At 37.0% G+C, this 22,409-nt stretch overlaps 1 protein-coding gene across 3 annotated transcripts in view; it reads right to left on the reverse strand.

The window, feature by feature from the left end:
- The window catches only part of tmem63ba (transmembrane protein 63Ba), a 42,930-nt gene that overhangs the window by 9,667 nt on the left and 10,854 nt on the right, over positions 1-22,409 (reverse strand). For 2 of the 3 annotated variants that reach the window (XM_067422430.1, XM_067422429.1), the window contains exons 2-14: positions 22,140-22,364; positions 19,359-19,438; positions 17,198-17,236; positions 13,535-13,625; positions 12,046-12,083; positions 9,867-10,009; positions 9,683-9,734; positions 9,487-9,595; positions 7,917-7,987; positions 6,695-6,775; positions 6,315-6,438; positions 4,738-4,871; positions 4,371-4,508 (exon numbers count right to left, since the gene is read on the reverse strand). In XM_067422430.1, coding sequence (XP_067278531.1) covers positions 4,371-4,508; positions 4,738-4,871; positions 6,315-6,438; positions 6,695-6,775; positions 7,917-7,987; positions 9,487-9,595; positions 9,683-9,734; positions 9,867-10,009; positions 12,046-12,083; positions 13,535-13,625; positions 17,198-17,236; positions 19,359-19,438; positions 22,140-22,334 — 1,295 coding nt within the window. In that variant the 5' untranslated portion in view covers positions 22,335-22,364. The remainder of the gene's footprint in view (positions 1-4,370; positions 4,509-4,737; positions 4,872-6,314; positions 6,439-6,694; positions 6,776-7,916; positions 7,988-9,486; positions 9,596-9,682; positions 9,735-9,866; positions 10,010-12,045; positions 12,084-13,534; positions 13,626-17,197; positions 17,237-19,358; positions 19,439-22,139; positions 22,365-22,409) is intronic. The other variant, XM_067422431.1, reaches the window with a different exon arrangement.

Raw genomic sequence — 22,409 nt, forward strand, 5'->3', positions numbered from 1 at the left:
AATTGCCTTTTTGTCTCGCGTGTACTTTTTGCTTGCCCCCTTCCCAACGAACACTATGAAAGCAAAGTTCGTAGTAGTATTGCGTACAGTGCATTATTGTATTTTGTGTGTGTGTGTGTGTGTGTGTGTATGTATGTATTATGACACACAGGAGAGGGTGAAATATGAGGACATTGGCCATGTCACTTTTCAAAATGCTTATAAATCATACAGGATGAGGTTTTTTTTAGAAAGTAAAAATGCAGAATGTTTCCTGTGATGGGTAGGTTTAGGGGCAGTGTAGGGGGATAGAAAATACGGTTTGTACGGTATAAAAACCATTGCGCCTATGGAATGTCCCCATATGTCACAAATAAACGTGTGCGTGTGGGTGTGTGTGTGTGTGTTGTTATGGCGACGGCGTGGGGCTTGTTGATCGTGTGTGTGTGTGTGTGTGTGTGTGTGTGTGTGTGTGTGTGTGTGTGTGTGTTATGGCGTGGGGCGTGTTGATCATTAGTGAAGGCCCTGACTGAAACCCCACGGTACGCTACTGCACACACACACACATATATATATATATATATATATATATATATATATATATATATATATATATATATATATATATATATATATATATATATATATATATATATATATATAAGTTGTATATATAAAGTTTAATATATTACATCCATTTTCTCACATTATTGCGGTTTATCGCTATAGTTTAGAAAATGGTAATAAAACAATGATAAGACTCAAATTCATCTTGATAATGTCACATAACTTTGATAGAAAGGTATACAATGGATTACAATCAACCAATCAGCTGTTAAATTTAAGTACACAATTAGATAATACCAATTTAGTGTAACTAATGACCAAGCAATGCTTAAGGAGTATTCACTTCAAAATGAAAATTTCCTGATAATTGACTCACCCCAATGTCATCAAAGATGTCCATGTCTTTCAAATGGTATATTTGAATATTCAAATGACATTTATTATTTAATCATTGTTTTACATGTTTTGTTATTGTGTGGAGAAAAATCCTGAAATGTTTTCCTCAAAAAACTTAAATTTATTTTCTACTTAAGAAAGAAAGACATGGACCTCTTGGATGGCATTGGGGTGAGTAAATTGTCAGGAAATGTAATTTTACTAACTACTAACTAACGGCCGTTTCACACCGCAAGCGTAAGCAGCGCATGAGCAGCACATATTTTTTTTCGCCGCCCATGTTAATCAACGAGTGCATTCACACCGGGAGCAGGAGCAGCGCGTGAGCATCAAGCAGGAGCGTTGCGTGAGCAGCAGTGAAGCGGGGGTTTCGGCGGCGAGCCTATTTTTGCTGCGCTGCTGACACTCCTGATGCTCAATTAAAGTGAAAGCACACTTTTAATGGACAAAATAAATATGATTTCACCCAAATTATTCAGTTTGGGTGAAAGTATGGTTATGAATAAAAAAAATAAACGAGCCAGAAAATATGATAAACTTTCTTTTATATAGTTTCTAGCAGCTGCAGTCACGGTGTAAAGTGAAAGCACACTTAATAAATATAATATCATACAAAAAGCGCTCAAAATGCACACAAGAAGCACGTGTGGTGTGTTTTAACAATAACTGGAGTATGTCATTAAAGAAAACAGAGAATAAAAAATATCTGTAGAAGATTTAGCCTACCTTTAAAGGCTTGTTTTAATTATTCAGTTTGGGTTAAAGTATGGTTATGATTATAAAAAGTAAACTAGCCAGAAAATATAATAAACTTTCTTTTAGTTAAGTATGTAATAGGGCTCTAGCATTGCGGGAGCCGCTGCTGTGATGCTGAAGCGCTGAAGCACTGCTCACGCTTGCGGTGTGAAACAGCCGTAATCCTTTAATTTGTTCAGTCTGTGGTGTAAAAACAGCAAAACATGGTCAGGTCAAAGGCTGCATTTACACTGGATTTTTTTGACGATACGCTTACATCATCTTTTAAAAGCAACCCGTATCCAAAATTTGCATTTACACTGTACACTGGCGAAACAGCCCAAGACAGAAAAGGAAGTAAAACGGCTCGATATGCAATGGACATAAACAAAACGATTATACAATGTTTTGCTGTCTGCACTTTTCCACACATCTTTAAAGGTCAGCAAAACATTTCTCTCTTAAGGCAGAGAAAAAGAGGAGAACCCTTGACAGGGTTGGTTGGAGAAGAACCCTTGACATTGGGTGGGTTTTGTTGTTTTCACAACAAAACCCACCCAATTGCAACTCAAAACTGTGAAAGAGAAAACCGCAGACTTGGCAACACTGGCCCTTGATCGCAGTTTGTGACCACCAGAGTTGACGTCATTCGCCACCGTCCCTTTTTTCAATGACGTACGACTCGCATTTACAGGGGAATATCCGATTTGACTGCTTACATGGCAGACGCAAATGCACGTATTTATTACCACATAAGGCCTGAATCCGATCTGAGGATATTGGAATTCATGCGATTTTTTCTGCTTACATGTTCACGATATATCCGATCTGTGCCACATGAGAGGAAAAAAATCAGAATTGGGTCACTTGAACCATGCATTGTAAATGGGGCCAAAGTGTCTGAATAATTTTGGCCCCAAATTGTTATCAATTTTACTAGAATTTTTGGATGTAATAAGTCACAGTTTGCTGTATTTTGCTGTCCTCACTTACAGAAACTACCTATAGTGTCCTAGACCCACTAGTGAAACAATTACCATATATCTAGTGTCTGAATAATTTTGGGTTTGACTGTATAAGTAAGTTGCATTATTGCAAAATGTAAACTGTAAAATGTATATTATTATTGACACAAAGTGTGTCGTAAAAAGCACAATACAAATTAATTTGACCTACCAACTTCTCCAAAAATAGCCTAGATTAGGGCTGGGCGATAAAACGATATAATTTTCCTCGATAAAACGATAACAACAGTTCGATAAATTCTCGATATAATGCTTACGTGCTATGCGTAATTCTGCGCATGCGCATTGCAGACCGGGCTTCTGGGTGCTGCACGTGGTGTTGTTTACAGTCACAGTGACTAACAGGCTTGAGGATCAGAGTGAAGTGGAGCGATAAAAATGAGAGAGAATGAAGAAAACTCAGCGCTCATGACCAGCTCGGAGGACACAGATATAATTGACAAGTTAGTTCGCTCAACTTCAGTGGTTTGAGATATTTTGGCGATCACATCCGACATAAAACAGAGCGACGTGCGTGGACTGCTTATCATAAGTTCACCACGCGGAATTTAATTATTAAATGATCGTGATTCTTCAAAGTTCTTCCAGATAACTGAGCCCAACACAGCGGTAAATCTACATTAACTACATTCACGCACAGCAGGCTTATTATCACCTTGTTAGTTGCGGTGGGTGACTGACAACAAGCTAACGTTACCAAACTATAATCACTAAAACATCGGACTTGTACATCGCTATCATAATTGTTTGTCTTTGGTGATGTATTAATGACTCAGCATCGCCTGTATCAAAAGAGAAATAATTTAATTCGATGTTTAAATTGAATAAAATAGACTAGGCAGCCCTTACTGGAGATCCACAAATAATAAACTTTGCTCTCTTCCTCTTCTCCTCTCCCCGACCAGCCCACTGTCGGTGAGGTGTGTGTGTCAGTCAGTGAGATGGATGCGTTGTGTGTGTGTGTGTTTGTGAGAGAGAGAGATGCACGGTGAACCAATCCACTGTGAGGCAAGAGAGGGAGGAACTCAAAATGTTTCTCAACTTAAAACGCATTTTTTTGCCCGTTTGCATTTTTAGTGTTTTACTACTTACACAATTAAGTATATATAATGATATTATTGATATGTAGTGTAGAGAAAAAAAATGCTGGCCACAAGATTTAAATAAATAAATCTACCTCAGTTTTAATAAATTGTTCACCTGTTGGGAAGTGTTTGTCATGTTTCGACAATAAAGGATAGTTTAAAACCACAGTTAACTGTCTGTTTTCTACATCTTTCACTCAGGAGCAAAAATATGCCTTTAAACTTTAAAGAAATAAAGATTTTACATTTATCGTGATATTTATCGATATCGACTGATATGGAAAATAATATCGTGATAATTTTTTTGGGCCATATCGCCCACCCCTAGCCTAGATACATACTGCATATTAAAATGGCACGCCCTACTCAATATTATATGCAAGTAATACGTAAGAATGAATTATAATATGCATTATGGAACTTCCAGTCCACATTGAAATAATATTTTGGTATAATCGATTACAGATGCAAGTAGTGGTCTTTGGGCAGTTTTTGGCCAGAATAAACAGGAAAAGTGGATCCGGTCTAGCATTGTGAAACTATGATCGTAATATATTCAAGAGATTTAAGATGAGGATATTACCAGTAAACATTCTGTGGATTTGGAGCATATGTGACTGTCCAGTTTAATGTGTTGAGCCTGCCGCTGTAGGGGGAGGACTTCGGCTCTCGTCGACAATGACAGCCATGGCATTGACACGCATTAAAATCTTTCAGGATGCTGAGAAGGGAAAAAGAACCCCAGATATTAATATTATATTCACTTCTTATTAAGCACTGTCAAGGTAAAACAATAATATCACAAGGTAATACCAGTACATTGAATATAATATTCATATAAATTAATATTAACGTGGTACCTTAAGGAATACAATGCTACTAACATGATAATTTTCAGTACTTTTTGGTTATTTAACACACACAGAGAACAAACTGTATATTAAACTTACAGGGCTGTCATGGCTTCATTCTGGAAGGTAACAAAAGCCATTCCCAGAGGTTTAGTGTTGACTTTCTCACGTTCTCTTCTGTATTCTTCCTTTAGTTTGCCCTCAAGCTTAGTGTAGTAGTTGACAGCCTCTTCCTGCAGGGATAGATTAACATTACACAAGTTAAGGCCTGTTCACACCAAGAACAAGAACTATAAAGATAACTATAATGATAACTATATTAGCCGCTCATACCAGAGGACAACATTGTTATGTTTATTCTAAGCACGCACTGCAGTTTTGTCGTCTGCCGCTTTAAATGCTCAAGCTCTTTAAAGCTGGAAGGCTTCTGATTGTCTGTCAATGTTTTATTGTTTATCACCTGGAAGAAATCATCCTAAAAGTGATTCCAACGACATCATTTCTCAGTGCCATTAGCTTTATAGTTGTGGCGTGGACTTTGCCATTCTTTTATATTTTAAACTAAATCTTTATCTTTACCTTTATATTTATTGTTCTTGGTGGGAACAGGACTTTAGACATCACTACTAAAATGCATTTTGTTTTAAAGACCCCATAAAATAAAAATTATTGTCTGATTCCAACAAATCATACATTATTTTAAAGGGTGTGAGAACTTATTTTAGAAACTCATTTAGAAACTTTTGCCAGCACAGGTCACAATTATTCAACAAACCCTCTACTTAAAGCTACACTGTGTGATATTTTCCCCCATCTAGCGGTGTAAAGGTATATGACCATCCAGTGAATATTAGTTTCAGTTCCTATCAATTCCGATTTCATTTTAACTCCTACGGTGGCCGATTTAGTCCAAGATTAACATGGCAATCCCCTCTTCACATTCGACACGGTGCCATCAAGTGTTAAAACGCGAAAGGCAAAGCTTGAATTTATGGGTATGTCCCTCTTTGGCTAATGTACTTTCAAGATGGAGGGCCAACATGGCAACCAGCATCCGAACCCCTCACCCGTATGTATTTTCAATGGCATATTATAAACTTACAAGAATACTTTATAACTTGAAAGAAGTAAATTTACATTAATGAGCACATATATTTTTGAAAGAACTAAGTGTTTTTAGCTAAGAATAAACTAAAAAAGTTACACAGTGTAGCTTTAAAGCACTGCACACCTGCAATTGAAAAGCTTGTTTTTACAGCAGTCATACTGATTTCAGCATTATAGTCATCGTCCAGAAGGGGGAGATGTGTGCTAAGGAAAAATGGCTCGTGACAAACTGGAAGACTGTTTATCTAATGAGGACACTTGGGAGCTCCTGAATACACTTGCGCTGATGTTGAACATGTCTCACAACAGCAGAGCGTACATCATCCTAGCTAATATGACTGTAAATATAATGAAGCGGAATTACAGGAGCTGTGACATACTGACTGCGTGTCTAATGGGGAAAGGTTATGCATTCATGATTTACATTTGAATGTGAAGTGAAATGCATGATGGTTCATGTACTAATACGAGATCTAGATACCCATTACTATTTAAAACCTGTTGAATGGAGTGACTTGAGAGGTTTTAATGCATGTGACGTGAAACTGTTGAGCTTCAGGAGGACTGACCTGCTCACAGCCATTGATGATGCAGCAGCAGAGGTGGCCGCAGGGTTTGGGGTTAATCATAGTGGGGATGTGCTCCTTGGTCATCAGGTCCATGTAGAACTTTTTGCTGCGTTCTGCCTTTTTCCTGTAGCAATTTACATTAAAACATGAACATTTAAACAAATAAAATACATTAAACTAACTAACTAACTTACTAAGTTTATAGACTTGTATTCATCACAATAGAAATATAGTAGATATCAATGCTTTTAATTTAATCACAATACAAATATTATATATAAAGGCTTTCTTTCTTTATTCATTTATTTACTTATCATAAAACAGTAACAGTAGATATCATCCATCCATCCATATAAAATTTTATTTTGTACAATTTTTACCTTTCAGACTCCAGAGACATAAGCTTGGCAACATCGTAACAAATGCGAGCATCCAGAACTACGCAGTTTTCATATGCTTTCCTGTATATGAAAACAAAGAATAAGAACAAAGTGAGAATGTCAAAATAAGAACAAATTGAGAATGTATAAGAGAGACATGGACAGGAAATAGTTCTACTGTTTCTCATTTAACCTGGCACTGGACACAATGATGAAAGTCTAGCAGGAGCCGGACGTCAGTATTGTCAGTATTGTCTGGCGCTCACTGTAGTTTATGCTAGACATGAATTGCTCATTTAGACAGAAAGCAATTGACCGACCAAGTAAAATGAAGCCACTGTTTTTTTTTTTAAATGTGATGCATAGGGGCGAGTAAATCTAAAATCGATGGTACCAAAATAAAAGACTGGCATGCAACAAATTGGTAGGCTTTTCAAATAATGACACAGCAGTCTTCGTGAGATGATGTACACACTTAAGAGTGGTAAATGTGTACACTATGAAGTCAAAATTTCCATCCTATCTAAAGTAATAGGTCTATGGGCGTCTACAGGGCTGATAAATCTGTTCCCAGTCGACTGCAGTAGGGCAGATTGCAATATGCTTTGAGTTGCCAGAGAGACTGATATCTGTTCTACTTTATTTTGTGTTTGTTCAATGCATCTTCTTCATCCTCTATCTACACATCCTGCCTTCTGTCTCTCTTTCTCAGTAGGTCTGGACCCCATCTGTGTTTTACAAGAAATCCCTCACATAGAAGTTGAAAAAGCCATGTATTGTCCTCACACATTCTTCAGCAGTAAATGAGATTAGATAAACAGAGTGGATGTAGCCACATGACCACTTTCGAACAATTAAATCAGTTAAGGTTGTCATTGTCTTACATGTCTCAGGACTAAGCCTAGGCATGTCAGTTTACTTTAATTTACTGTTTGGATTGGGAACTCTTAAAGGGATATTTCACACCAAAATTAAAATCCTCATGTCCAAACCCGTATGACTTTTTTCTTTTGCCAAACACAAAAGATCCAGCAAAAGGTCCAAACAACATTGGACCCCACTGAATTACATTGTATGGGTAAAAATATCTTCTCTTGTGTTCTACAGAAGAAAGAAGTCATACAGGTGCATAAATTCACCTTTACTGATGAGAAAGGTAACGTAATGAAGGTAGATCGTAATTAGTGTTGTGACATAAAATGTGCTTTCAGCAGGAACTTACTCAAAATGCTGCTTTATTTCACTCTCTTCTGCATATTTTGTGATCCCGGTAATGAATAAAGTGCGTTTCACCTGTGAATGGAGACAATGTGGAGACATCAGAGTACAGTTTATTGTTATCATTAGCAATATAATTTCAACCAAAATATTGATTGATGCTCTATGTTGATCCCCATTAAGAGAGCAACATGACGCAGCACTAAACTATGGACCTTAGTCAGATTATACATTAATTAGACGCAAAGACAACGAGTCTGTGAAGGGATATGTTATATATTCCTTTATCTGACATATCTTTTCACTGTGTTAAAAATCAACATGAAATAACCAACAAAGTTTACATTCAGACTCTGGAATAACTTCGTTACCAAGCTCTCATTTCTTAAAACCCCTTTTTGTTCTTTTTCTAGTGCAGCGTTACCCAAACGGGGTGCCATCTGACGACAGCAGGGGTGCCGTGTAAAAGGTGCCAGCACGCACACTTTAATATGGATTGTAACTTGAAAATAATGTTTCTGTCGATGGATACACGTGCTGGCTTCAAGAAAAACGTGGGCAAAGCGGTCTTTCTTTGTAAAATGTGCTCAATGCATGCGAATGCTGCCGTATGACCAGTCATTTTCGCCATCATCATCACCCAATTATATTCACCAGAAGATGCGAATGAGAACTCGTGCACGCTGTGAGAAGATTTATTGATAGTTTTTTATATTAGTATCTTTGCTCAATAGTATTTATTTGTGCTGCTGCTTGTATTTAAGTTACTTGTTCTTATTTTCTTTATTTTCATTTAACAGTAGTCCCTTTTTCCCTGAACATAGCAAATACCGAACCGTATTGAAACCCTAAACCTAAAACTGTGATACATACCAAACTGTGAGCAATCAGTACCGCTACACCCCTAGCATGTGAGGGGGTGCCACAAAATTTAGAAATTTTTCAAAGGGTGCCATGACTGAAAAATGGTTGGGAAACACAGTGGACCAAGTCTCATCCTTAACTTTTTCAGGCTGAATATCCCGTTTTAAAAAAAATGCCAGATTAAGGTTGCAATGGGTTGTTTACCTTGACTAAGGTCTATAGCTCTTTCTCAGGGAAAGTGAAATATCTGAGTAATGCGTGTTTATGCCAAACTAAAATCTAAAAATAAAGAAATGTTCCTGGCTCAATAAAATGGTTGTTACTGTTTACAACTGAATTAAAATTATACTGAATTACAAGATACTATTATAATTTTTTATTTATATTTTGAATTGTTTTTTAATTTTCCATTTTCTTTAAAATGTTATAGTTTATAGCAAGTAAACTTTTTAAGTTTAGTTTTTTAATGTGTATATGTAGTTTTATTTTATTTCAATTTGAGTTATTTTTGCACATCAAGTTAAACAAAATGAAAATGAGAAATGGCACCTGGATGAAGTTATTAAAATATTTATTTTACCTTATTTCAAGTAATGAAATTGTTGTTTAATAGTTTTAGTTACTTATAATAACCCCTAGATGGAAACAGTAACTTGTAATGAACCCAGAACATTTCGTTGAAGTGTTTAGGGTAAGTTGTCTCTGCTCACCAAGTCATCCTCTTTGTAGTGCATCTTTGATGTGTGTCTCCTCATGCTGTACACAGTCAGTAACAGATATAAGCAGGCAAATGTAGTGTGCAACCATAGCAGGTTATTACTGAAAGAGAGAGAAAAACACAGCTGAAGCATTCCTCAACAATCATTCAAGGGTCAATTCAGTGTCAAAGACATTACCCGGGCTTACTCAGAATATAAGTTGGCTATTGTAGTTCGCCCAAAACTGTAGGCATTATCATCTGCAGGGAGAAAAGACAAAAAATATAGGGTCATAGGGAGTCTTTAGTCTTATGAACTAAATGAAGAGAAACTCGAATGGCTGCATTCAGACATGTAATTCTAGATGACTCATTCAAACTTTTCTTACTCACCTAATAGGTTTCCTGAGAAGTTGACGGGCAGGACAATACCCACGGAAAGCACGCCCACCACCACCAACAGACCAATGATATGCCGTTGGAATGAGAGGTAATGCACGGCATCCTCGCCACACTTCTCCCTGATCTCGTCATCTCTGTAACGGTGAGAGATGTGTTAGTATACCGTTACGATTTGTATTCATAAATGTACTAATACATTAATTATAATAATAATTTATTAGTATTATTTTTAATAAACAAGCACAATGTTTAGTTCACAATACAAACAAAATAGCAAAAAAACCTTACAAACAGTACAATGATGTATTTGACATTACATTACATTGCTTTAATATAATATAATATAATATAATATAATATAATATAATATAATATAATATAATATAATATAATATAATATAATATAAGTAAGGGATAATCCACAGCTAGCCATGCATTAAAGGATTTTAATGCACGGCGTAGAGGCGAAGAACTGCCCGACGCGAAGCGGAGGGTGGTTGCATCTAGGTCGTGCATTAAAACCATAGTAATTTGCCAAGTTAAAAACATGTTAAAGCTGTAACTGATGTTTTTTAAGAGACAGATTAAAATGACGGTTGTTTTCTTACGTCTCGTTAGTTCTAGCACACCGTCGCTTTAAATAAAGTAGAGCCATCGAAATGTTTTTATATGAACAAATGATCACATTTATTTAAATTCATTATTAGAGAGAGATAGAGAACTGAGAGAGAGAGAGAGAGAGAGAGAGAGAGAGATGCGTTCACGATCTCTTCTTGTCAGTCTGAAGATCCCCTCGTTGCTTAAGCATTGCGAACATAACTTAATGATTATTTAATGGATTTATTAAAATTATTTATGAATGACAGGCAACACTGCAGTGACAAGGCAATCTTTATTTGAACGAATCATCATTATGTAGCCTAGTGTGAAATAAACCCCCGTCTTTAACCACATAGGCTACTAAAGACACATTAGCCTACATTTAATGCATTATATTAAGTAATAGGCTAATAAAACATAAAAAATAAAACAGTTGGAAATTTCGTTTTTGGTGATTGTTTTTGTGAAATTAGACATGGAGTTTTTCAGGTTTTTTAGGCTTGGAGATGTTTCGCTTGCTTGTTGAGGTTCTAGATCTCAGATGTCGCAATGTCAGTATGTCATAGGGCTAAGAATGTCACGCAAAAATAAAAAGTAACGGACGCGACTGTTAATGCCTTATTTGTAGTCGTAGTGACCCGATTTATTTTGTGTTTTTCCTAGAATGGGTGACGTAGGCTATTACAAAACATTCAGTGGTACATGCCAATCAAATACAGACGTAACACAAATAACATGTTTAAAAAATATATTACTGACTTTAAAGCGTTTTATTGACATCTAAAATACAACAAAATTAGGCTATTTATTTAGGATTTTGTGTCACGTCAGTATAGGTGCTCGAGTCTGTCAGTGTAGGCATCACGACCATCATAGACTGTAAAAAACGCACTTCACACGGCGACATGTTCCGCAACTCGGTGTCATGCAGGTGTCGTCAGTGTCAGTCACGATAATATCAGTGACATGACAATGAAGACCACATGTGCCACTACGCGCATCATAGATATGTACATTATCTGCGCATAGTGACATGTGCCATTGGCTTCTGTGTGTCACCTCATGTCTTATGTCACTTAATGTTGCCATAGATAAGGAACTTTATACGTAGACATATCTGTGGTTGATACTGCAGTCTGCCACTGTCACTCTGTTTGCAAGCGTAACTTTGTTACTATGGTTACCAGTGTTTATAATGGCGGATTAATTTCGAACTGTAATCAAACTGACTGGAACTACCTGTGCATTAAACGGTTTTACTGCACACCTTCCAGCCAATCAGAATCGAGTATTTAAACAGACCATGGTATAATATAAATATAATATAATATCTTGGCTAATCTTGTTATATACCAACTGGAATAATCTTCTTCTGGTGTATCTTTCCTACTTCCTCTACTTCTAATTTGAAAAGGTCCGTAGACACTGCTGATATGTAATGGTCATACACTAATGTATTGGGGTTTTGAATCGATTTTGTAGCATAGTTACTATAGTTCGGAAGTCTTTATTGTTGTTGAAATAAACAGAAATACAGTATGCTCACAAAGTAAAAGCAGAAATGACTCACTTTATCCTGAAGATGGCAGTTAGCCAGGAACAGAACCCCTACAAACAGAGACAAAGAGAACATCATATTCAATGGACTCTAACTAGTGTGCCAATCGCCTCAACATTCAGAGACTTTAACAACATCTCCAATGCAGCTTCAGGAGTTGTTAAAGGCTGCGTGGGTGCACGTGACACCAGTTTACATAAGAGCAGTTATTCCAGATCACAGCAGAAAAGGGAGAGGCAAACAAATGTGTCAAAAGGCGTTGTGTGCTCCATTATGAAATCCACAGGTGTGTGCATTAAGGGAGATAGAGCTGTGGTAGATGACCAGAAATATTGCCTGTCTGTGCTTTTCAAACTGTGTGAACATGAGCATGAGAGAGTGAATAAGTGTGGAAGAAAAAGGGAATGTTGAGAATTTTTATAGTAGCTTTACTAATTTTTAGTATATGCAGTATACATATTTATTTTCGAGAGTGAACCCCTTCAAAGCTGTGCTACTTTGACCTTCACAAAAAAGCATTGCACATAAAAAACACATTACATTTTATTTTATTTAAAGTAACGACAATGTTTATTTTATGCTTTTATTTTTAATTATAGTTAACGATAATAACTCTGATAAAGACACATAGGAACAATATTGTTGAAATCACTTTCAGAATGACTTTTTCTTACTAATGATAAAAAACATTGACTAACTGAGCCAATCAGGATCCACCGGACTTTAAAGACCTCAAGTTTATATTGGCAAATGAGATAATGGCAGTGTAAACCTGTAATAGACAGAACAGTACTGTGTGTTGGTGTGGACGCTAAGGTAGTTATCGTTCTTGGTGTTAATGGAATGCAAATTTACATTAAATAATTCAATGTATTAATGTGCACAGAATATCTATTGTGCTTAATACTGTAGCGTTCTCAGGCAATAATGAGACGTGCTAGTGAAAAGGGGTGTTTATTTGGGCTGTTGTCGGCCACAATCCACGCCACCCCTGGGGTGGAGCCTCCGCATATTTAACCCGAACCTCCAATAACAGGTAATGCAGTTAATGATAACACTCCCCAACACAAAAATGAATTAAGTGCAACATAAACATTAAACTCCTTGTCATCTGCAACACAATAACATTTAGAACATGATACAATACTATATGTTACTTACTACATATTGTTATAGTTTGCTTGTTGCATATTGAATGGTGTTTCACATATGCTTCAACAATTAGCAGGCTGTATAGACCTTATGCGTCAAGAGAAACAAGCGCGCAGCCATCTTTAGAATATTATGTTTGAGGATGTCTTAAATGTCAGCAACCGGGAAGATTTCAAAATGATAGTTTCATTCATGAAAGCGCAAGATCTCACTTCCATTCTGTAGAAATACAAACCGGAAGACCGAAGATGAGGGCTGAAAAAGGGCTGGGCTACACAATGTATATATGGTCTATACAGTGTATACTGTGCAGTATGCTAGTACAAAAATGACATCGCAAGCTACTTACATTGTCCCTTTGGTCAAAGTCAACCGAGCTGGACACAGAGGTGAGACGCTCGTATCGGGAGTCTGCAGGCGTCTGCATGGCGGAGGCCACACTGAACACAAACACACATTATCAAACACATGCCCTCTTCAAGCACTGAACTCAAGCTAACATACAAGTGCACAGTCACTTAATGGCATGCCACATCATTCAGCAGTTATTACAATGATTATTATTAGATTGATATTGATAATGGAAGATCTGTAATATAAAACACTATGATCATGTTAAAGGACTAGTTCACCCCAAGACTCAATACAATATTTGTTGTCATTCACTGAAAATCTTCCTCTTCACTGCAGTTCTCTTTTCTCAATTAACTCAAAAGTAAAAGTATGAGGCTTTTCACAGTTGTTAATGAGACGCACCTTGTGTTACGCACACTTTTGATGCATTATATAAAAAATTTACAAACAAACAAGATTTCTACACAATACATAAGATTTGAGAACTAATATTTCCAGCTAATAACACTAATTCTATGTTTTTTTTTGACAGTTAAGAAATTAATTTGTATAGTGCTTTTTATAAAACATTGTTTCAAATCAGCTTTAGAGAAAATCATGGTGTTAATGTTTAAAGCATCTTAATCTCTTCATGGCTTATAGTAACATTTAGCAGTTTAGAGCTGTGCGATAATATAACTTACATTTTGCAATGTTACAAGCATATATACTACTATATATAATTATAAATTGCTGAATGATAATAGTTATGCAGGTATGCAGGTAAAGTAGGATGTACTAAACAGATTTTAGTTGGATATTATGTACAGTCTCAGCTCAAATGTATTAGTTGGTAGGGAAAAAGAAGAAAGAAGTGTTCCAAATAAGAAAGTCATATGGATTTGGAACAACATGAGGGTAAATAAACAACATTTTACTTCTGTATGAACTATTCATTTAATAACCTTTATCTTAGTCTCTTCACAGGGTCAATTTGATGTTGACTAATTATTAAATAACGCCAGTAATGAAAATCAAGTTGCTGTTTTTAATATGCTTTAAGACAAAGACATGCACAAATTCACCAGCCAAAACCATTGCTGAGTATTTTCTCCTTAAAACGGCAGTGAACCAAAGTCTCAAAAATGTGGTTTGAAACCGCGCCTGTTTTCTACCATTACAAATATGTAAACAATCCCATCAATGTGAGGGGCTTGGCTTTTCCTATAATTATTTCTAGGGATGCCGATATTTAGAAGGCAGCTGTCTGACTCGGAGGTGGCGAATGGAAACATGGTTTGTGTAACATTAGCAACACATTATTAGCCGTTATAAAAAATTATAAAAATAAATAATGTAGTCAAGCCAAAGGCTAATCATATATTACCATAGTGTGTCGACTTTTATTCAAATTTTTAATGGTTTACATATAGCCTACAGGCTAAAAAGCAGTCATCTCAGTTTGCAATCTCACAATGTTCCATTATAATCAATAAAATGTTCAACATTGCACAGTGAATCTCTTATTTACATCGTGTCTACACTTTGGTAATGAGAGGATCCGCAAGCTTGCAAAACAAAAACTCTGACCAGCGTGTTGATTCTGACTACATTAAAAAACCCTGGATTGGTTATTGTGTTCAAGCGATCAACAATTGTTTGATTGGCTACATTGCTCACTGCTGCAAAAACATTGTCCAGAGTGCAAACACAAATGCTGAAACATTTGCCAAATCGGTTTCATCAATAAGATATTATTACAGTATCAACTGAGGGTGCTCTTGCTTTTATTCGACAGTGCTTGCTTAGCTCATTGATCTGGGCCTGCCTGTATAATTCGCTTTTCCTCTGCTTCTGAATCCGTTTCTGGTTCAAACATATATGGCTGAATTAAACTAATATTTCCACTTGCCACTGTGGATCAGGTACAGTGTGTAATTGAGTGAAGGGGGAACTTATTTGCATATTCATAGGTCTGCGTATACTAAATGAAGCAAGGGTGTAGTTACATTCAAGCTTTTTTAAAGCATGAAGAAATCATAAGATACGTTTTAAGGGATAACATTATTAACTGCAGGGGGATTTTAAAGGGATAGTTCACCCAAAAATTATTATTCTATCACCATTTACCTTATGTCGTTCCAAACCTGTATGAGTTTCTTTTTTTTAATGTTGAACACAAAACATATATTGAAGAATATACCATAGGCATGCTGGAAGTTGATGGTTGCCATTGACTTCCATAGTATTTTTTTCCCCTACTATGTCAATGGGGCCGACAACTGTCTGCTTATTGACATTCTTCAAAATATCTTATTTTTAGTTAAACAGAAAAACTTATACAACTTTGGAACAACATTATGGGTGAGTAAATGATGACAGAATTTCCATTTTTGGGTGAACTAATCCTATGAGTGATGGGCACGGCCGCCTTCCAGGCTCCGATTACTCCTGCTCCATCAGGGCATATCAAGTCTAACCACATGTTGGCATGCAGCAATAAGTGACTGTGCACGTACAAACGCAACCACAGAATTAGCATCAGAGGCTCAGACACAGATTGTTCACAAAGAGACTGCAGTAAACCTAGAAAGGAGATGACCATGCAGAGAGATGAGCATAAATTTAATTAGAGACAGAGTGTGTTAAACAGAGATTCACAAAGACACTACTTTAACAATGATACAGTGACCTCCAAAAGCCACAATTCATGAAGTATGAACTTCAGTGCATAAAATAAAATATCCATTATAATAGTATTTAGTTGCCCGTCTTTAAAATAAAACTGACAAATGGGATTGTTTGATAATTTGGAATCTTAATCATTATGTAAGTGTGCCTTAAGTATCAAAATAGTTTTTGGAGCCAGTGTATGTATCATTTTCTGGCTAAAATATCCACAAACATTTGGACTAATTCTATAGGACCACTTCTAATAAGTATCAGTACTTTCAATGACAAAAAAACTGGACAAATCACAGGTATTGCTCAAAACTAGGTCTTCCAGTCACACAAGGGTTTTCTACGACATCACAGGTTTTTTTTTTTTACCTCTCCCTGTAAGCCTCTTCCCTGTAGGACCTATAGGGTGCTAAGACCCTGGCCAGAATGTCCACGCTTAGAGGAACGAAAACATATTTTATTTAATGGTGAAGTGTGTAGTTTTTGCAACGTTGCAAAGCAAAACTATAAGCAAACCATTTGTAGTTTGACTTCCTGAAGAGTTCAACACTGCGGCGCTTACACAACATTGCTCTGTTTGTTTGAGCAGTCTGTTATGCCAACAACTTCTGTGAGTTTGGAAATGGACCTGTTTATCTCAACAATGTTTGGAAACTATTATTTTTGCAGTTGTTTGGTGATGCGTGTGGCACTGAAATTACACACTTCACCTTTAAAAGACACAAATCCATAAGAGACATACAATTATATTAATTAGCTCAGGTAAATGTGATGATTATCTTGAGAAACCCTCAACCAATGGACTCTAGGAAAGAAGTAAATGAAAAAGGACAATAGAAAGAAGTAAAAAGAGTTATTAGGAAACAGATACACAGTGAACAAATTGAGCCCAAATCCACCCGATAGAGCACACAGCAGAAGAAATGCCAGAGGGTAAATTCAAAAAGCAGACACAAGGCATCCTTGGAAGAGAGAGCTGAAGTGTAAAAACACATACTATTCCTCGTCCAGACGTTGATAGTGCTGATTCCGCCTACTGATGAGGGAAAAAAAATTATTCAAGTTCATGCTACACAGAAACTAGTCAAAATGAGATCATTCATTAAAATGAAGCCATAAAAACAAAACAAAAAACAAAACAAAAAAAACTATATAAAAAATACCACAAAATTCTTGATTCAGAACTATATTGAAAGTCAAAGAATTTTGTTGCGCTCTCAATTGAAACAAAATCTCTTTTCCTTAAAGGTCCCGTTCTTCCCGATTCCATCTTTCAAACTTTAGTTACTGTGTAATGTTGCTGTTAGAGCATAAATAGTACCTGTAAAATTATGAAGCTCAAAGTTCAATGCCAAGCGAGATATTTTATTTAGCAGAAGTTCCCTTTCAAAGCCTACAGCGAGCAGCCGGTTTGGACTACAGCCCTGCTCTTCCTGCTGTAATGACGTCACTAGAACCGTTTGTTGACTAACCCTCCGCCCACAAGAACACGCAAAATAGGGGGCGTGGTCTTGTTGCTCTCTCACGTGGAGAAGAGCGCGCATTCAGCGCTTGCATCTCCCCGTTATGGTAAGAGGCAAAGTCCGCTAAGCTGCTGTCCAATCACAATACGGGAAGCGCTGGCCCAATCAGAACTCGTTACGTGTTTCTGAAGGAGGGACTTCATAGAACAAGGAAATCATCAGGCCGTTTTTAGGACAGAGGAAACAGCGCTGTACAGATAAGTCAATTGTGTGAAAAATACTGTGTTTTTTTACACGCAAAACATGAACTCATGTTATATTGCACACTGCAAACATAATCAAAGCTTCGAAAACACTCAAAGAACGGGACCTTTAAGGTGCGTAGAATCAGAAAAGATCAACTTTATCAAAGCATAAAAAAGTCTAGAAAAATAAAACAAATATTTTATCCATTGCATAGTGCAGGTGAGCTAAAAACAGAGGAGCATGAGCCACAAAATTCTTGATTCAGATTGTATTTGTCTAGAGATAACAGCACATTATCTCCAGTATTTGCTGGCAGCTTTACAGTTCCACATCACTTCACCACAGGGCACTTTCAAAATAGCAATGGTGGCTTGACCTGTTTGTAAGCAAGATACTAAATCTGAGACACAAGGAAACTAGGAAACAACGACTATTTTAGGGAAGAAAACCTGAAAAATGTTTTAGGACCAACACATACATTTGGTCACCATGATATAAGTGCAGTAATTCACAGATTAATTATGTATTAAAAATGTAATGTACAGCCAAGTTCATATCAGGCACTCAGCTTCATGATCTGACATTTCAGGATTTCACTTGACCCCATGCAACTTTTATAACATTTAAGTAGATGACTGGAAAGTTATAATGTAGGTGTTGTAATTCAGGGAAATGTTTATGGAACCAAATGTTCAAAATAGATCAATGAATGTACACAAAATAAACCATCCCATTTATTTAAGGGTTGACACTTCCTTACAAAATACTGTAAATTAATTTGACTCAAGATGAATCATGACTTCGTTGAAATAAATGTGCTAGCCTGAATCATGGAGAGCAGGTTGAGACAGAGTAGTAAAATGTGACCATGGTATCTGACAAGACAAAAATGAGATGACCGGAAAATAATCAGATCTTCCATGAACACAATCTCTTCTGCACTTACATGCAACTCAAACCAGTTTTCAATTTGCAGGATGTGGGTGTGATTGCAAGGCAGGGTCATATTTTAAATTAAATAAGACTGGCTGAGTTGTCTGAGCAACCAATCATTGGCTAAACCCCTGATGCATCAGCTGAGAGCATGCTGTTATCTTACAGTGTTCAATGCATTCCTGCCATCTTGGCCATATCAAAGGTCTACATCACCTTTGAATCGAGTGTCCAGCTGTATATATTTAGCCTGGCAGAAAATGTTACTCAATGTTGGAAAGATGAGTGTTTGTTTGGGGTTATATTGGGGCCAAAAGCATGCTGTGAAAATGCAGCCAGCTGAGGCCGCAGTATGAGACGCTGGAATAGGACCGGAATAGTGCTGTTGTGATGGTTGTACTTTTTTTGTGTACTATAATGAAAGTGACATTAGAACATTTGAAGGAAACAGGTCTTCATTTTTTGTTTGTCTAATATTGTGTACTACAGAAAACTATGGAATAGAAAGATTTTTACCTGTCTGCATCAGAGACCAATGCGAGACGGCCATAATCCCAGGCTACCTTCCTCAAGACAGAGAACACACACAGCAGAAACTGGAGACCCAGAACATACATGTTACACAATCAAATTCACATCTCATTCCACACATGCATTCAAACACCAATTCCTGTTCACAACGCCTCAAATATTTGACATACCAAAATACTAATAAAGTACAAGTATGAAAGATTATCAGAAATATAACTAAACTTTTAAAGGCCTGCAAAATTCTACAGAATTCAAAGCATTTTTACACATCTACAGTCACTTTTATTCAAGTCAACATGAAAATTTGCTTCACAACCCATTTTATTTCTACTTAACTTTTATCCATTGGAAATCGATTGGATAACGAAATGTGGGCGTCTCATACCAGAACTGACATGAATGTGAAGTTGCAGTTAATTGAACAATGACCTCTATTTGTTACAGTTGAGTGCCCTCATGAAACACCACTTGCACTCACTTATGAGGAGGCATTTTGACTGAGACATGCAATCTGAAAGTCAATTTAACCCTTGAAAGCATCTGGATGCAATACATTTTTTTTTTTTAAACCTATTATTATTTTCTATTAATACTTTTCCATTAGTGAACAATTAAGTTGCAATTATATACAAGTAGCATAATTTTTTTTCTCAGCAGTTTGACGTACATAGTAGTGTAACAGATTATTGAGGAAAAAAAAGTGGGTCTTTGTTCAATCCATCAGTTGAATTTGAGATGTGGCCGTTGCTTTTTAATATAAGTGCAATATTGCTGTTGATTATGGAGAGCAGGCATTTAAAGCCAAAGTTACAAAAATAAAGCATATTTTGAAAAGCCCCTTTTGTGCACCGCACCTCCCTTAACTTAAGCACCAGTAAGAACTGAATATTGAATGTTTATGAAGACATGTCTCAATATGTAAAACTAGCTACTTAGTAGGCTAACACTCTATCTAGAGCAAGTGCTTACAATACACCCTATCAAACACACCACAACTGTTTGAGGCCATCTACACTGGACACATCTAAGAAACCATTATAAACTGGTACATTTGCCTTTCTGAAAGGGTGCATGATGGTGCTATACTGAAGCTTCCCACATTGGTTAAACACCCTCTGGCTCAGCCTACAGTAGCCACACCCCAATCTCACTATTGGTTGAGCTGGAAAGGGACGGACAGAACTGAGTGGACTGCGCAGACTGCTCGTTTCCAATGTCTGGCCAAAAGCGGGCGTGACAGGGCCAGTCGCATTTCCACTGTCCTTCCAGGGCTAGCTCGTCATCGACTAGTCACCTCGTCAGGGATTCCTCTGGGCCAACAGCCAGTGTTTTTTGGCCAGCTGAATACCTTGGTCCAAAGCGGACCAGCTCGGGCTTGAGGAGCTACCGAAACAAGGGTGTAGTTTATATACCAGCTAACATTAGCATTAAAGACTTAAAATCCTTCTAGCTCAAAACTCACTTTCAGACAGCAGCGAGAGTTTGAAATAACTTCTGTTTGTGATCTGATGTGGATTCTCATCACCGTTTAAGGCAAAAATTCATATGTGATGCAAAAAACTATGCACGCGTTAACCATTACCATAGTAAACATGGTAAATACAACCACTATAAGAAATCAGATAAATCATTTAAGCTATCACAATCATGTACTTCATCTGTCAGTACGTCTCGTCTCTTTATTATAGCGGACTGTCTGATATCCATATTTAGCTCTGCATATAAAGTAAAGCAACAGTTGTTCCTCAGTTTGTCTGACTGAAAATATAGCTTAACTGTATTGGGACTGTCACTGGAGAGAGTGCTAAAGCTCCTCGGGTCGTATTTTGGTTGGAACATTTGTAGAAATTATCATTCTTTCTAAATGTGATGTTAACATACTGTCCTGTGACCACAAATAAACAGAAACAGACGTGACTGAATAAGTACACATCCTTTCGTTTGTGAAATAACGGTAAATACCACTTTGTTTCTGTGTGACTAATGTGTAACCATGACACAAATGATGATCAGTGTATCACTTATTACTGTGAAACTGTGGTAAAAAAAACAAAACAAAAAACGATTCCAAACAAAAAGGTGTGGGTCGCTTTTATCATGTTGGTTTTGCAATATTATTGCATTTCCAGTGATTTCCTTCCATTTATTTTCTGATAAAACTTCAAATTGTTGTTAAAATTATGGGTTTGTGTGACTTTGTTCCAGAGTGGCGTGATAAAACTTAAAATTATGGGTTTGTGTGACTTAGTGGCGTGTTATGGGCAGGTTTTTAGCAAAGCGCTGCGGCGCTTCTGACCAGACGGTGGAAATGCAGCGTGGTTTTGGGCTTGGTGCTGCAGGTCCGAGGTTATTAGCCCAGCCCGGCCCGTTAAAAGCCCTGGCTTGCAATGGCTCAACAGTGGAAATGTGGCTAATGATTAGATGGTGCCTGGGGGGCTTAATGTTTACACTTTTGGAGGAGATAAACACATGAATGGCATACTAATAGTAGTCAAAAAGCAATAAACTGGGTTAGGACCATGTATTTTAACATTAAAAACCACCTTTAAGGTGACTGAATGACTGGAGAAGAAAGGTTTTTCATTTTCACCGAAAGATTGAGTTTACGATTAAATCTAGTACATGCATTTACAAAACAGTGCAAAACAAGACCAAGAATGTGTAATTAGAAAGTAAACTGGGTCAAGAGTAATTTCATGTTGACTTTAAATGATTAACTAATGGCAAATGAACAACAACTGAAAATTGTAGGCTTGTGATGCGCACCAAGAAGCACATGAAGTCAAGGGCGAGTACGGTGGGCACTCCTCCGAAGGGCAGGCCCTGGAGTACGGTGCTGCGGATCCGGCCTGTAAAGCAGTAGTCCTTGGAGCCATTGGTGTGGGAGCAGTTGTGCTGGCCTGTGCAGGCCTTAACATCACTGCTCCCAACCATCATGAGGAAAACTAAGACAATCAGCATGCTCAGTACTGATGCATCCTGAAACTCCACCTGTTAGGAGACAAGAGGAAGAACGTTATGAATAACTTTCAGGGG

Source organism: Pseudorasbora parva, chromosome 17 (genome assembly GCF_024679245.1).
Source record: "Pseudorasbora parva isolate DD20220531a chromosome 17, ASM2467924v1, whole genome shotgun sequence".
Taxonomy (NCBI): domain Eukaryota; kingdom Metazoa; phylum Chordata; class Actinopteri; order Cypriniformes; family Gobionidae; genus Pseudorasbora; species Pseudorasbora parva.